The sequence below is a fragment of the Porites lutea genome, chromosome 1 (genome assembly GCF_958299795.1).
Source record: "Porites lutea chromosome 1, jaPorLute2.1, whole genome shotgun sequence".
NCBI classification, from domain to species: Eukaryota; Metazoa; Cnidaria; class Anthozoa; order Scleractinia; family Poritidae; genus Porites; species Porites lutea.
In genome coordinates, this window is record NC_133201.1 from 3536946 (window position 1) to 3552776 (window position 15831).

At 39.5% G+C, this 15831-nt stretch overlaps 1 protein-coding gene across 1 annotated transcript; it reads left to right on the top strand.

Moving 5' to 3' along the window:
* The first annotated feature begins 3152 nt into the window (after positions 1 to 3152).
* Positions 3153 to 14971, top strand: LOC140942715 (uncharacterized). Its single transcript, XM_073391689.1, has 13 exons — positions 3153 to 3618; positions 4112 to 4564; positions 5727 to 7097; positions 8113 to 8234; positions 9367 to 9472; positions 9800 to 9921; positions 10196 to 10303; positions 11644 to 11760; positions 12031 to 12102; positions 12620 to 12705; positions 13196 to 13262; positions 13761 to 13895; positions 14739 to 14971. Exons 1-13 carry the CDS (start codon positions 3285 to 3287, stop codon positions 14835 to 14837), a joined length of 3192 nt encoding a protein of 1063 aa, XP_073247790.1. The 5' UTR covers positions 3153 to 3284; the 3' UTR covers positions 14838 to 14971.
* The last annotated feature ends 860 nt before the right edge of the window (positions 14972 to 15831 follow it).

Consider the following 15831-nt stretch of genomic DNA (forward strand, 5'->3'; position numbering starts at 1 on the left):
TCAAAGCAAGATAAAATATGAAACAACGAAACTTTTTACGGCCAAAAAAAGTAATTTGAAAGTGTACATACTCCGTACAACGAATTCGATTTACGGCCGTTTTAGTGTTGTTTTAACCACGTTTAGAAGATGTTTTGTCAAGAAACTCAAAGCCATCTGAGTCAGGCCATTTTATGAACTACGCAATGAAAAGAGTGCGCTTATGTCACACCTCAACGACTTTAAATATTCCACTCAGCAACTGAGCCTAGTGTTTACTGTTTAAAGTCTATTTTGCACTATGGCTTAAGGTAATCATTTCACGTGAAAATTGGCCTGTACGTAAGCGTTGTTTTCTTTGTCTTTTCGATAATTGGTAAGCGCAGAACGCGAGAAGAGCGCGACCCCCTTAATCTAGTGGTCGATAAACCCGTCTGTCGTGTTCGACCATCTCTTTAGACTAGAGATCTGTGACAAAGTTACTTTAAGGTGTGTTTACAACTGCATGGATATCTGAAGGTTTCTATAGTCTGATGTTTAAACCTTCCTGACAGTATTTTTAATGTAAGATTAGCCAAATTTTCAGTGGTTCGGATCGCGGCCTTGGTAAACAACGGCTGACCTCAACTTCTGTAGCTCGTCCTTAAGTGAAATGTATTTATTAAACACTATATTAAATATTTAAGGTATGAACGAGAAAGTGCACTATGTTACAGATACCTTTCTAAAAGAGAAGACAAAGAATAAAGATCACTTTGATGAGCGCTTTGCTTGAATAAATGTTTTTTGTATTATAATTAAAGAACTTAGTCTATTTAAAGGGAGGACCGGTCTAATATCTCCCGCCATACTGTTAATAGGAAGCTTAAGATCCGACGGCGGCGACGGCTACAAAAACGTCACTTAAATAATGCTTATCCTATCTCGTTGATTCTTAAGGACTTTTGTTCATGAAAAGAAAAAGAAAGTTGTTGTCTTCTGTTCCGGTTCTCGACAAAACGTGAAATTAGGCACTGGCTGTCAAGTTGTAGGCGTTATGCGCGTGCAAAGTTGTTGTTTTGCTATTAGGGACCTTAAGCAAAGACGTTTTTGAGCGACGCACGTCAACCGGAAGTGAGGCTTCTCCCTTTTTATATGCCTCGACGCTAACAAACTTTTATTGCTGAGTTTCTTTTCTCTTTTAAAGACGATTTACCCAAGAGTTTCAACCAAACCGCTCCCCAATGATGCAAAAAGTCCACTTCCGGTTTACGTCCGTCGCTCAAAAACGCTGTTGCTTAAGCTCCCTAATATAAACCAAGAACCTTGTATAAGCCTACTGCTTTTCTGCCTTTCTCGTGTGCCGTCGCCGTTGCAGTTCTCCCTTTCGTAAACGGTTGCTGCCATTTTTTGACCTGTTATTGAGAGTGTTTCTATGAAAAAGAAAGAAAATCCAACCTAGAATCAAACCAGAGCTCGAACCAGGACACTTCATATCCTACCGACCCGCCAAAGTTCCGAAAAATTTTAGTAAATACACTAACAAAAGTTTCTTAACTGTTACATCAATAACAGGTGACCCTGGCACTTTTCGTAAATTTTAACGAAATTTTAACGTGGGCTCCAACGTCGTTCTTTCTAACATTATTCTCTTGTCGAAAACTTGCATTTGTATTTTTTCTTTTTTTTAACTTGGAATATACTACATCTATTATGACTAAAGGCTTGGTTACTAATGATGGTATCAACCATTAAAAATGCCCAAAGACCGTTTACGAAAGGGAAATAGGCGTCGCCGATTATGAAATAGTGATTCTCCGCCAATCCCCTTTCTTCATGCATTCAGTTCTTTGAAGTGTTCCTAATTCTCTTCGTTCCAATGTTGTACCCATATCGTTTTAAGTCTTCGACCCTTTGCACAAGCTTATCAAATAAAATGAATGAAACCACTTCCCCGTCTTAATATATAAACATTCTTCGAAAGGACAGAGTTTGTCATGGGTTTTGCATGCATTGTAGAAAATCATAAAACGGCAAACTGATCCTTACGGCAAAGCGATGAAGAAGTCAAGAAAAGAATAAAACCTAGGAGAACTTGGTTTTTTTTTTTTTTAATGTCCAGCTTGATTGAAATGTAGGGAGACAGGAGTGGGATCTCTGAGTTACTGGTGGCTCAAAATGGATCGGCGGTGATCTCGCTCGCCCAAATAGGAGAGCTTGCTCGCAGGCTACACTTGAGCTCATACGCAGCAACCCTGACGCAGTGAGAAAGGCTAGGGAGGCTCATTTAATACACAAAAGATTGCGCCATTTTTCGTGCGGTCTTTGACTCTCGTTCCTCCTTCTTTGTTCCCGGGGGGCAAACCGCACGGAAACGCTTACTACGCAGGCTAGAATCAATACAATAATAACTTGTAGAAAATCATAAAACGGCAAAATGATTCTTACGGCACGGCGATGAAGAAGTAAACAAAAGAATAAAACAAAAAAATATATATTTAAACAAATTTGCAAAACATTATCCCTTCTTGGAACAAATAGATGTGACGAAGCTCGTTAGTACGACACCATCTAGTCTCCTACACCAACAACAGGCTATTGTTTTCAGTTTTTTTGTTTTGTTTTGTTTTTTGTTTCCATATTTTCAAACGCTTATTTGTATTAAACGAAGTTTTAATTTTATCTTCTTTTTCTTTTAGCCCCTGAAGAAGGTTTGTTTTCAAACCGAAATATTGGGCAAATTTGTTTAAATATATATTTTTTTGTTTTATTCTTTTGTTTACTTCTTCATCGCCGTGCCGTAAGAATCATTTTGCCGTTTTATGATTTTCTACAAGTTATTATTGTATTGATCCTAGCCTGCGTAGTAAGCGTTTCCGTGCGGTTTGCCCCCCGGGAACAAAGAAGGAGGAACGAGAGTCAAAGACCGCACGAAAAATGGCGCAAGTAAAAGGGCTGTTTCATTTCTCGCGCGGCCAAAACCGAGAATCCTGTTCCTTGGTCTTTCTTTGCTCCGAAACTAAACGGAAACGCTTGCTACGCAGGCTATATTGATCCAGGTCTACAACTGAAGATACGGTACCAACTAACGGTTTGTCGCTATGGACTTGCTGACATTTTGCATGCATTGCATGCCTATAGCCCTTCGTTCTTAGCGACCGCTCACTAGTGCCCGAAAGGACACATGGGATTGATCGTGGAACATCATGGCGGCTTGAAAAGGTTTTGGAATTTTGGAACGTGAATTCTACGTTAATACCGTTTGAGTTGAACTTTCTGGGGAGATATTTAACTATACTGTGCTAATAGAACATTTTTTCAATGCTATGTCTTCGAGCACGCACAACTTAAACCGAAAGAGGCCCGCAGATTCCGAAATCGAAGGCACTGAACCAGACGAATCTCCAGATGACCACGATAGAACGGAAGATCTTAAAATAAAAACCCTGGATGAAATTTTACAAGAAAAACGTAGACGGATAGAAAAGGATGATGAAGGTGAAGGGGGAGCATCACAAGGAAATTCGAGAACTGCTAGTCCATCCGCTACAGGTGGAAGGCGAGAATCGAGAACGTCTTCGAAACATGGTTCTCCAACTCAGGAAGGAGGAAGTGAGATTATTTATCAGATGAGTCCTGAACCGCAAAGCTTGTCTCCAAGTAAGTAATTAGAAATGTGTGGAAAATGTGATAAGTAGAACACGATTGTGCACGTGGGTGTCCCGAGTGGGTGTAGTTCTCAGTAGGACTGTTGTAGACAGTGACTTATGTTTTGACAAATCTGTGCAGTAGTCATCGTCAGACTGAGGCCCTTTTCAAACATTGCACTACTGCCGTGTCGAACTCAAATTAATTTGACCTGGCAGTTGCACAGCAATAGCACGGGAGTGGTTTAAACGTCAAATGTAATTCAGTCACTCCAAACTTAAAATAAGCAAAATATTGCAGTCAGGCTCAGTAGAGTCAAAGCACTTAAACATATACATTTCATAATTTATGAAGTGAGTTTGGCATGGCAATAGCGCTACATTTGAAAACGAGCCGTGCCACTGCTGTGTAGCTTGGCAGATCCTGTCTAATTTAATTGCTGTGCCAAACTAAAATTAATTCAAGGTGCTGCACTGAATGATTTTAATGATTTTGTCATTCACAGCATCATCTACAAATGGTACTCCAATAAAGGCCAAAGGGCAGATGTCTCAGGATGATGAACCTGCAGGGCTTCGCATCAGACAACGCCGGAAAACAACAGAGGAAGAAGAAGGAGAGATTGTTAGTGATCTTTCAGACTCTGAGAGCAAAAAAGTTGAAAAACGGAGAAGACATTCTTCATCTAAAAGCCATGACGCTGCAGAGGTTGGCGTCATAAGAGATTCTCTCAGTGAGCAGTCAGATTCAGAGAACAAAAGGACTGAGAAGAGAAGAAAGTATTCTTCTTCAAGAACTGCTGATACTGATGACAGGCAAAGAGAAAAAGACAACGTCAGTGATCCCTCAGACCCTGAGGATGTGAAACGTGATCAGAAGATAAAATATTCGTCTCCAAAACACCCTGATTCTGATTTAAAGGCTTCCAGGCCATCAGAACAAACAAGGAAGGATAAAGGTAATTGTATAAAAATTATTTAATCATGCAACCAGGTATATTGTGATTTTGTGAACTTGCAATAAAGTAAATGATACATGTATGCCCTCAAAGTGGTTTTATAAACTCAGATGAAAAGTCAGGTTTGAATCCTGGTCAAACCTACTTTTTTTGTTTTGTTTTTAAACTGCTCAGGTTGAACATGTGAAAGTCATTTACACATTCACCATCTGCACCATCTTGCCTCGTCTTGCACCCACCACTCCCCTCCCCTCTTACCCATAATTTTGGTTAATAATAATTTTTCAATTTCTCCTGGGTTTAACAGTCATTACAAGAGAAATTGAAGATAATGCTTTGGGGATCAACAAGGTGTATATTAGGCCATTTACACTAAGAGGTCATTTGACATAGTTTTTATGAAAGTTATATGATTTTGCCTTCGAAAATGATTAGTGGATCATATCTTAATCAAAATAATAGTGATTTGGTTTATCAAACCCACACCATTTTCTTAAAATGAGTAAGCTCGTAGCTGGTCACGTGACCAAAATGTGATTTTTAAAATTATGAATTACCTCTATCTGAACACAAATTTTGCTCTTAAACTTCAAGGAAAATGTTGAAAAGATGATGTGATAACGTTTACATCACATCTGAACATAACTATCAAACGTTTAACAAGATATAAGCAAAAGAGAGTTTTGGCAGCCATGTGGGAGGGCAAGAGTATGCCCTTCAACATGGCAGCCAATACAAATCATAAAATATTTCCCTTAAATGCATTTCCTCTCAAATTTCGGGTGTAAGATAATTTTTATATGCTCTGTCAATTTTTGGCATCAGCAAGATTCCAACTCACTGTTTAAAGCATTGATCACGTGGCCTCTTAGTGCAAGTGGCCTATTGGCAACATGAGAATGTTGATTCATAAGGAGTTATCTTAACCCTTTAAGCCCCAATATCCACATACAAATTCTCCAAACTGATGTCTGTACATTTCCGTAAAGAATGAGTTGAGAGAATTTGATATGATCAAAGTATTTTCTCTTAGGTGATCATTTAATTAATTCTGATAACCTCATCTGATGATAATGTATGGATATCGTTAGGAGAAAATTTCTGTTGGTCACTATTGGGACTTAATGGGGTTAATATTGTGGTTTTGTTCACTGGTTTGTAGGTTCCATGGTGACAACAAAGGCAAATGAAGAGTCAAGTGAGGAAGACAGTAGTAGTGAGGAAGAGAGTGACGAGGACACGGAAACAGCGGCAGCCACCAAGAGGGTACAAAAAGAAACAAAGGAAGTAGCCGATGAGAAGAAAGTGAGCAGTGAATCAGAGTCTGAAAGTGATGATAGCAGTAGTGATGATGATGATGATGATGATGATGATGATGATGACGATAATGATGACAATGATGATGAAGAGGTGGAAGAAAAGAAGGAAAGCAGCAGCAGAATCAAAGAGCAGAAGGCAGCAAGCATTAAGTCAAGTGAAGGTAAGGATGTTGGGAAAAAGGTTACTGCAAAGACCAATGAGGAAAGTTCAAGTGAGGAGGAAGAAAGTAGTGAAGAAGAAAGTGATGAGGAAGGTGATAGTGAAACATCAGAAGAAAGTGAAGAAGAGGAAAAGAAAACAAAATCTGCACCAAAGACTGAGAAAGTGACTGAAAAAGGCAAAGAGGATGAGATTGAAATAGAGGATCTCCATTCAGAGTTGCAGCAGCTTAAGCAACAAAGACCAACTGATGACAAATACAAGCAGAAAACTAAGACAGAGCGCCATCATCGCCGTGATGAAAGTTCATACAGGAAAAGGGAGCAGGAATCACTACATACAAGGGGTTATACATTGAAGAAAGTTTCTGATAAGGAGAAGGACTTGAAGTATGAAAGTCATAGAGAAAGAAGTCATCGGAATGACGACAGTAAGAGTAGGTCCTATGAGAAAAGCAGTTCTGAGGATAGAAGTCGTGATAAACACAAGTCAAGTGGTAATGCTAAGGATGTATCTAAAGTGAAATTAGACAGAACAGGTTCAAGAGAGAAATATTCTGAAGGGGATGTCGATAAACGAAGGAAGAGTTCAAGAAAAGATTCAGGCAAGACCAAATCTCCCGAGGAAGCATCTAGAACTGCATCTAAAGGTAAAGATCGGAAAGATCGCGGTGAAAGTAGGAAGAAAGCCACTTCGGAGAAAGTGGATAAAGACAACAGAAGCAGTTATGATGTGACTTCTAGCAAATCAAAGAAAGATGAAGGGCCATCAGTGATCCTGACTGAACGTGAGAGGCGGCAGTTCTCCAATGAAATTGTGGACATTGATAGTGAGGGTAGCAGCGATGAAGGTGAGGCTGTTGGGCCCCATTCAGATGCAGAAATGAAACAGGATCAGCTTTCTGACGGTGAGGAGGAGAAGAAAGAAGAGGCCAAACTTCCACCTTATTATCCTGCTGTTCGTGGCTGCAGAAATGTTGAGGAGTTTCAGTGGCTGAACAGAATTGAAGAGGGAACGTATGGGGTCGTCTACAGAGCAAAGGATAGGAGAACAGGTTTGGTTATTAATTTTCCTTTCTATGCCCATTTATTTTGGTACATTCATTCCTGTTGTAATTGGGTGATTTATGATATTGTTGGTGTTGAGGTATATGTTCATGTAGTGGATTGCATTAACCTTTTAAGTCCCAATAGTGACCAACATCAATTTTCTCCCAATGATATCCATACATTGTCAAGAGACTAGGTTATGAGAATTAATAAAATGATCACCTAAGAGAAAATGCTGTGATCTTTTGTCAAATTCTCTCAACTCATTCTTTAAGAAAATATATATAGATCAGTTTGGAGAATTTGTATGTGGATATTGGGGCTTAAGGGGTTAACTGATTGAACACATTAAGGATAAGGATTTACAGTATGTTCTGTACACTTCTTGAATGCAAATTATTGCCACAATGTTCATTGAAATCTTTTTGTATTTAATGTACATCTTTTGCTGTACGTTCGTAGGGTGGGTGCATGCTTCATCAGTGTTCTCAACAGATCGCGCCATTATGAGATGCGCACACTTGCGAAATGGTGCTCTTAATAAGTCCTTAAGGGCCCTTCAGTTGCAAAACTGTACTATTAAGAAGCCAATTTTGGTTGTAAATAGGTTTATTTGGGTTGTAAATAAGCATTCAATTTTTTTCTACTGCTTGGTGCTGGACTATGAGCTTTTTTAAATTTAACAATAATTATTGTTCTCCATAGTGTGACTGCATACAACAATATTCAGCTAAAACATTTGATATTATTCCAGTCTAATAAAGTAGTATTACACAAATTTTAGTTGGAAACTTCAAACTGAGTAAACACTTGTGACCCATTCTTTGTTTTAAATGGCCCAGAAACTTCAAGGCCTGGGGTCATTGGGCCGTAAATCACAAAATTCTGGTGAAAACACTGTTTTTAAAAATTAGTAACATTTAATGTCACAAGTATTACAGCCTGACATTGTGTTGTCCTGAGGGGCTTCTTGTATTGGTGCAACAACGTACACTATTCTCAAATTTGTTTCATTTCAAGGTGATATAGTTGCATTGAAGAAACTAAAGATGGAAAGAGAAAAGGAGGGATTTCCTATTACGTCTTTGCGTGAAATCAATACCCTTTTGAAAGCACAGCATCCTAACATTGTGACTGTTAGAGTAAGTGCCCTGTTAAAGCCAGCCTGATTTGTGATTTTTTCAGTTTCAAGTGTAATTGTACTTCTGTTTTTTTGTCTAACAATAACACTTTACTCCAGGAACTATTCTTTTGCTGATTAGTCCCCTAACAGCTGTCCTTTTTCTCATCACACGATGTTCCTCCCCAAAGGAATGGCTGCTGACAAGCAAACTACTACCCTGCGATCAGAGGCGACATTTTCGCTGTGTGAGCTGGCGTGCGAAAAGTAGCCTCTGCTGACAACCGTTCAATTTTCTATCGTGCATGCACGAGATTTGTCACGCGATTCGCAAGCAAAATTAATCGTCAGGTCTGTCGTCAAACGACGCGAGTTTCTTGGGAATAAAAAAAAATTGTGACAACTCGGATCTGCTATGCAAGACTCATGCAAGACTCGCGCAGTGCTCTAAACTGGTCAAGAACTGGAAAAAACCCATTTTTTAAATTTTTTTGTCCAGATATCTGGACGGATTTGAATGGTTGTCGGCAGAGGCTACTTTTCGCACACCAGTTCACACAGCGAAAATGTAGCCTCTGCTCACAGGGTAGCAAACTACATTCCTTTACTATTGTTTCATCAATTTACTGAAGTAACCAATCATCTATCAGCAAATTGGGAGTGATGCTTTTGACAATTAAAAAAGAAAATAATTTCCGTGGCATGACAAGTAACAGCTTCATAGGATACAACTGGACAGCAATATTAAGATGGCACAATTTAAAATGCAGGCTGTGATTGGATGGCATTTAAAACGATAATAATGGAACAAATAATGGAATAATGGGACTGTGATTGTGAAGAATAATGGAACTGTGATTGGTTGAAACTTTGAAAGGTGTCTGCTCAAATGTGACTAGCCGCATCTTTGAGCAAGAATTGTGTGATAAGACTTGGAACAGCTGTATACATGTAGGAGGCTACATGACCGTGTTTGCTGATAAACATATTGTAGAAATTGCAGGCATTGTTGTATGTTTGCAGGGTACATTTTCTGTTTCATTACTTTTGTGAGGTGTGGCACAAGTTTGCAAAGTTTAATGTGGTGGCAAATAATTATACTGCTTCTGTAATTTTAAATAAAATGATATTCTCATCGTGTCTTGCTTCTGCAGGAAATAGTGGTGGGCAGCAATATGGACAAAATATACATTGTTATGGACTATGTTGAGCATGACCTGAAGGTTCTTATGGAACACATGACACAAGGGTTTAGAATTGGTGAGTGAGCATTCCTAGAACAACAATACTGAAACAGTCACAAGCGCCCATTTTCTTGGAGACCCTTGATTATCTGCGCAGCATGTGAAATAGTATATATGTTAAGAGTCTGCCTTCTGGGTGGGTACAGTTAATTGCATACCACAATTGTTTACTGTCCATAAAAGAACAGTTGAATCCTCTAGCAATAATTGTTTGCATAGTGTTACAGAGACATCCATGAACTTTCTTAGTGTTTCAAAACAATTATTAAAATTAATGTTAAAGAGCTTGACTACTGACAGGTTCCCATGTTCATCTCTCATTTTAATTTTAATTTTTATCTAGGTGAAGTCAAGACACTGATGATTCAACTTCTAAGAGCTGTTGTGCATCTCCATGACAACTGGATTCTTCATCGGGATCTGAAAGCCTCTAACTTACTCCTCAGTAACAAGGGAATTCTTAAGGTTCGTTTGATTAATGAAATAATAAGGGTTTAGAAAAGAACTCTACTTTGGTCGCAAGTTGTCCATAAGACTTAACTCCTGGAGGAGTCAAGGTTGTGCCCCTAGAAACATTGCTAAAGCTGTTAAGTGCAGTTCCTTCATAAGCAGTTCACTTCTTTATTTTAATTTTTGTTATCATTATCATTATTATTATTATTTTCGCTAGAGTTCAATAAGCTTGAAACTTGACTTAGCAAAAACACTTACTGTTTCTTTGGAATTAATTTGATAACAGGTTGGTGATTTTGGACTGGCAAGAGAGTATGGCTCTCCTCTTAAGAGCTATACACCTATCGTTGTGACACTGTGGTACAGGGCACCTGAATTACTGCTTGGCACCAAGGTACATTGTACTGTATAATTTAGTCATAGACAACATTACCTATTTCTTTTGAAGAAGCCTCTAAATTCTTCCATATTCCAAATATTCTAGGTCCAGATCCAGACAATAATATTGTGCTCTTTTTAATTATTGAGGTAGAGGAGGCCAGCTATTATTATTTAGCAAAGTCCAATTAGTGGTCTGTTATCAATGCTGCATTCTGATTGGTTGAGCTACTACTACGCTATATGTTATACCCCACCAGTAGCAAAAAGGGCCCGTCTTTGAAAACCAAAACAATGGCAGCTGAATCACATTTTGCTAGCTAAAGTTGTTTTGTCCTGATATTTTTGACCGACTAGTTGGATTTTACTAAAACAATTATTCCTCCCGCCCTCATGGCCTCTGGGTCAATAGCCCTATTGACTCAGAGCCCATTCAGACTCGAGGAATAATAATTTATAATAAAATAATAAAAGAATATTTATTGTTTGCAGAACTCTGAGAGCATGTCTGTCCAGAAATAAAGGCTTTTGAAAAACTGATCTTACTTAGAGGTTTTTACATTTTTAACACATTGTCATATAAATGGAAGAGAGATGTGGCCCTCTCAACCCCCCCCCCCCCCCCACCCCCGGCAAAAAAAAAATCCATCCATGCATACTATCGTTCCAAGTTGACACAAAATGATTTCTCTTTAGCTCCAACTTTAGATCGTGAAACACAATATTATTTCAACAAGTTATATTTACCACCATTCTTCTTAGTTAAAATAAAATACAACTCCGGGTAGTGAAAAGTAAAAAGTTACACCCAAATGGTCGAACTTAATGATATTCAAGGTTTTAGCCAGAAGGGTGTCCAGCTGTCCTATGGACGCCCATTTTTGGAAGACATGCAAGGAAACTTCACTTAATCTCTTATGATTTTATGGGAAAACACGCCTTTTTGACGACCAGTTTTCAATGTCTGGCTAGAAGCCTGCTTGTATTGGAACCCACTGAACACGAGATTCCCCCAACAATGTTACAAGTATGTGGAGGACTTCATGTATGTGTACTCCACCCCCTGATAATACAAAAGAGGTTGGACACCCTGTTCATCTGCACAGTAAATCCTCACGTTCTTCAGAACGCATCCTAATCTGGTGTTCCTGTGGCACAAAGGCAGAACTTTTCGAGCTCTCACGGGTGACTGCCAATTAACCACCCCTATAAATTTTATCAGGGGCATCTCGGCCCTGGACTCCTTTCAACTCGAGTGACGAATGTGGATCCGTAATCAATGATTACCTCTCATAATATCAATATATTGTATGATTATTCACTGTTTAGTGATTACAAAATTCTTTGTTGTTATAGGAATACTCAACTCCCATCGATCTGTGGTCTGTTGGTTGTATATTTGCGGAGTTGTTGACGATGAAGCCACTTTTCCCGGGCAAGTCGGAGATAGATCAGATCAACAGAATATTTAAAGTAAGACTTTGTATTAGCATTGCATAGATGAAAATTTGTTTATTATTTATTCAAAATGTTTCTCCGTTTCTCATTGGCTCAAATCACCCGGCTGATTACTCGTAACCAGCTGTGTTTCGGGTAAATCGTCTCTATTAGAGTCAAGCCACTTAGCAATAAATTTACTAGTGTCAACGCTTAATAAAAAAGAAAAGGCATCACTTAATGTTGACGTGCGTCGCTCAAAAACGCCTTTGCTTAACCTCCCTGTTATCTTTTTTTTTTTTTCAGGAACTTGGAACTCCCAGTGACAAAATTTGGCCTGGACCACCATCTTACTCTGAACTTCCAGCTGTTAAAAAGGTTAAGAGATTTCATTGGTTTTCATCCAGGGACTCAAACTTGTATAGTTTGAGTCAGTGTTAGCTCAGTCGTAGAGCGTTTGACTGCAGAGCGGGGGGTCACGGGTTCGATTCCCGGGGCCGGACCAATACTCAGGGTCTTAAAATAACTGAGAAATGGAGGTACATGTACTCCCGTTGCAGTGCAAGCGGCTAGAGCTTCGCGTGGCTCGGATGACCACGTAAAATGACGGTCTCGTCTTTAGTAGGACGAGTTAAAATATTTTCCCCAATTAGTACTTTCCTGCTAAATACATTTATACTCAAGTAAACTGATTTTTTTTTAGTGTCACAGGAAAGAACTACTCGAAGTCTCTTTATTTGAATTGATCGCACTTGAGGATTTTATCCACGTGATCATACTCTCCCCAGTCCATCTCTACCTTCCAGTTCCAAGATGGTGGTGGTACACAAGAAATGCTGAAAAATTGCTCAACACGTTGTTCATTGAGTTGACTTGACAACTTTTACTCTTTCAGATGACTTTCACAGAGTATCCTTACAACAACTTAAGAAACAGGTTTGGCACGTATTTAACAGACAAGGGCTTCAGTTTGTTAAACAAGTAAGTTTCTCTGTGTTAAATTACTTTTAGAAGTTACATATATATCATTTGTAACTTTGCAAATGACAGTCAGCGGGCTGTGTCTCGCAAGTCCCGATAATCAGTAGACTTGGAAAGCTGTAGCTGTAGCCTGCGAACCGCAGACGTATTTCCGGTCGTCACTTCTCTTCCTCCGAAAGCGGGTGAAAGTAGAGCGGAAAAAACCGGATGCTCTCGCAGGCTAGGAAAGCTGTCAAAATAAACTGGTTTGTTAAGTAGGACGTACGCTTGGATTTGAGTATATGATATCGGGGCCCGAAAATTACCGGGACTTTCAAGAAACGGGTCCCTAGGGCGAGGCTCCTTCATGGGAAAAAATGACAAATGATAGAAGGCAAGAGGCGAACCGAGCGGGAAGGGAAGGCGAGCCTGACCCCGGGCTGATCAGACTGTGTAGAGATGAAATGCATGTAATTTGCAGTGAGTGTAGTTTTCTCTTTTGTATTTTTAGGTTTCTAACGTATGACCCCAAGAAAAGGATAACGGCTGATAAAGCCCTTGAACATGAATATTTCAATGTAAGTGCTTTTTGTTGATTTCTTTGTATTGCCACTTCTTGACTAGCAAGGTTGAAGTTTTTATTTAGTTTCGGGAAGCACTCTTGCTAGGTACTAAACCTGCGGCATTTAATTCACTGGCGATATTATTAAATTCATGAATCGCGTCCAACAATCATACAACAAAAAGTCACAAAAACACAAATAGGTAAAAGCTGAACGCTGCATGTGGGAAGAATCATTTTGCGTTTCACGTTGCGTTCCACAGAGATCGGTGGTGGGGCCAACTTCAAAGCGAGGCATGAATAGACACCAGTTTCCTACCGAGAGAAAGGCCATAAAACAAAAATAATAATAACAATAATAATAAAGGGCGGGAGAAGTAGTTGAAAGATGGCGTTGAAAACGGAGCAAACTTTGATAAGGGACTATTAGCATCCTAACTTTGGACGCAATTATTATACTGGAGACCATAGTGTACTAATGTGCTCCATTTGCGTTTTACCCCTCCCTCCTTAGGAGTCTCCACTTCCAGTTGACCCCTCCATGTTCCCCACGTGGCCTGCCAAGAGTGAGATGATGAAAAGGCCTAAGAAGAAGGATGTGGAACACAGTCCCCAAGCCCCGGAGGGTGGGGCTATGTTTGCAAAGCTGGTGAGTGATAAACGCGAGCCCGCAACCGTTGATGGTCTTTTCATTATCATGTAATCTTGCGTTGGTTGTTTAAACGCGACGCACCACTATTACTATACTATTTACTATGACGATTTAAGGCAACAATGTTAGAACAATGTTTAACAGTTCGAAACATCACTGCAACACTGTTGCAACGCTTTCCATTGCCCTAAAAATAGTCCTTGCGAATCGATCCGTGTGACAAAGCCTGAAAAAGTAGGGAATGTAAATTCAAGATTTTTCTCGTGTTACCAAAGAAATATTTTAAGCGCTTGCTGCTTGGAAACACTGTTGTGGTCGCCGTGTTACCAAGATTTTAAGAGATACCCTGGAAATGAGATCCGCCCTTGAGACATTTCGCTTACAAATAAGTTGCTCTCCGGCCGCAAATAGAAAGAAGGTGCTTGGGGAACAGTTGAGTAAACATTCTTATTTCTAGGACAAACGGCAAAACAAGCGGACATTGTCCTGTTAAACCCTGTTTGGACCGTAACAAAAGTTTGAAAAAGAAGAAAGAAGAAGAAGAAGCGCTAACTGCATAACCCAAATAGTTTACAGCAGGGTGGCCGAGCGGTTAGAGCGCTGGACTCGCAATTCAGAGGCTCCGACTTCAAGTCCCGCCGTGACCGCTAGCTGGATTTGTTCACGGTAGTCCCAAGCTCAAATCCTCGACCACGCTTGTAAATAGCCAGCTGGTTTGCCCCCGGCCAGTTGGGATTCTTAACCCTGTTATGTCTAGCATGAGTGCTGTAAATACTGCCAAGGGTAAATAATTATAAATTTAATTTAATTACATTTCACATCTTGTATTTCTGTTTACAGGCCGATGAAGGGGACAGTGGAACTGACAGTCAAGGATTCAGGCTTCAAACATCCAAGAAAGGTTCTGCTGCAGTCGCCGGATTCACTTTGAAGTTTTAAGCCCTGCACTTGCCTCTCAGACTGGAGAAAGACGTGATGAATGAGCGAATACGTGCAACCTTAGAACGTTTTATATTCAAATGTAAATAGCTTTCCTTGTTGGAGTAAAAATAAAGAGTTAAGTATCTACTTCATTTATGGAAACAGAAGGTGCTTTAAGGTGGCGTTTGATTGAGCGCAGTGTGGGATAAAAATAAACTGAGAATCTGGACTTAAGTCGTTTTCAGACATCGTAAAACTGGGTGGTCCATTGGACCATACTGCATATGGGTGATAGAGGAGATTTCCACCGAATATTTTAAAAAAAAACTTTGGAACTAAGGAGACTCGTGGCATAGATAGCAAATTTAGACGGTGCAGCAGCGCCCAGAATAGTCTTGGAGAGGATAACTAAACAACCAGGATAACCGTAAAGTCTTAACGTGGTTTAATTGTGACAAATTTCACGAACATGTATTTACAAAACTAAAACTATTTACAAAGGTCTTCTCTAAATTAATGAATCCAGCAGTTCAGATAGCTCTAGTAAACTCATTGTTCTGATCTCTTTCTCTACATATAATTTTTCCGTCTCCTTGAATGACAGTGAGAATTTACGCGCGAGTTCTTCTTGAAAAGACTTGTTAGTCGGTTGAAAAGATTCCTCAACGCAGACGGAAGTACACTCCTGCCCTGTAAAAAGAAAAGAATTGAACGAGTAAGTGAACCTCCTCAGCTGAGTTTACTCTTCTAGTTAAAAGGTATAGACCATTAAAGAATATTTCAGATATTTTAATGAAATTAAGAATTTTTTCATGCATCTTACATCGAACACTGTTTATATTCATATACACGGAAAGGAGCGTACATTTTGCCAGCGTGACGCTGTTAAATGTGTCGAAAATAAACTGGTTAACGAAAACAATGCGACAATGACTTATCATGGAAAGTGGTCCCACAGGGTAATAATTGCCTTAGTAAGCACATTAACTTCCGTTCCATATCCCAGTCCTCT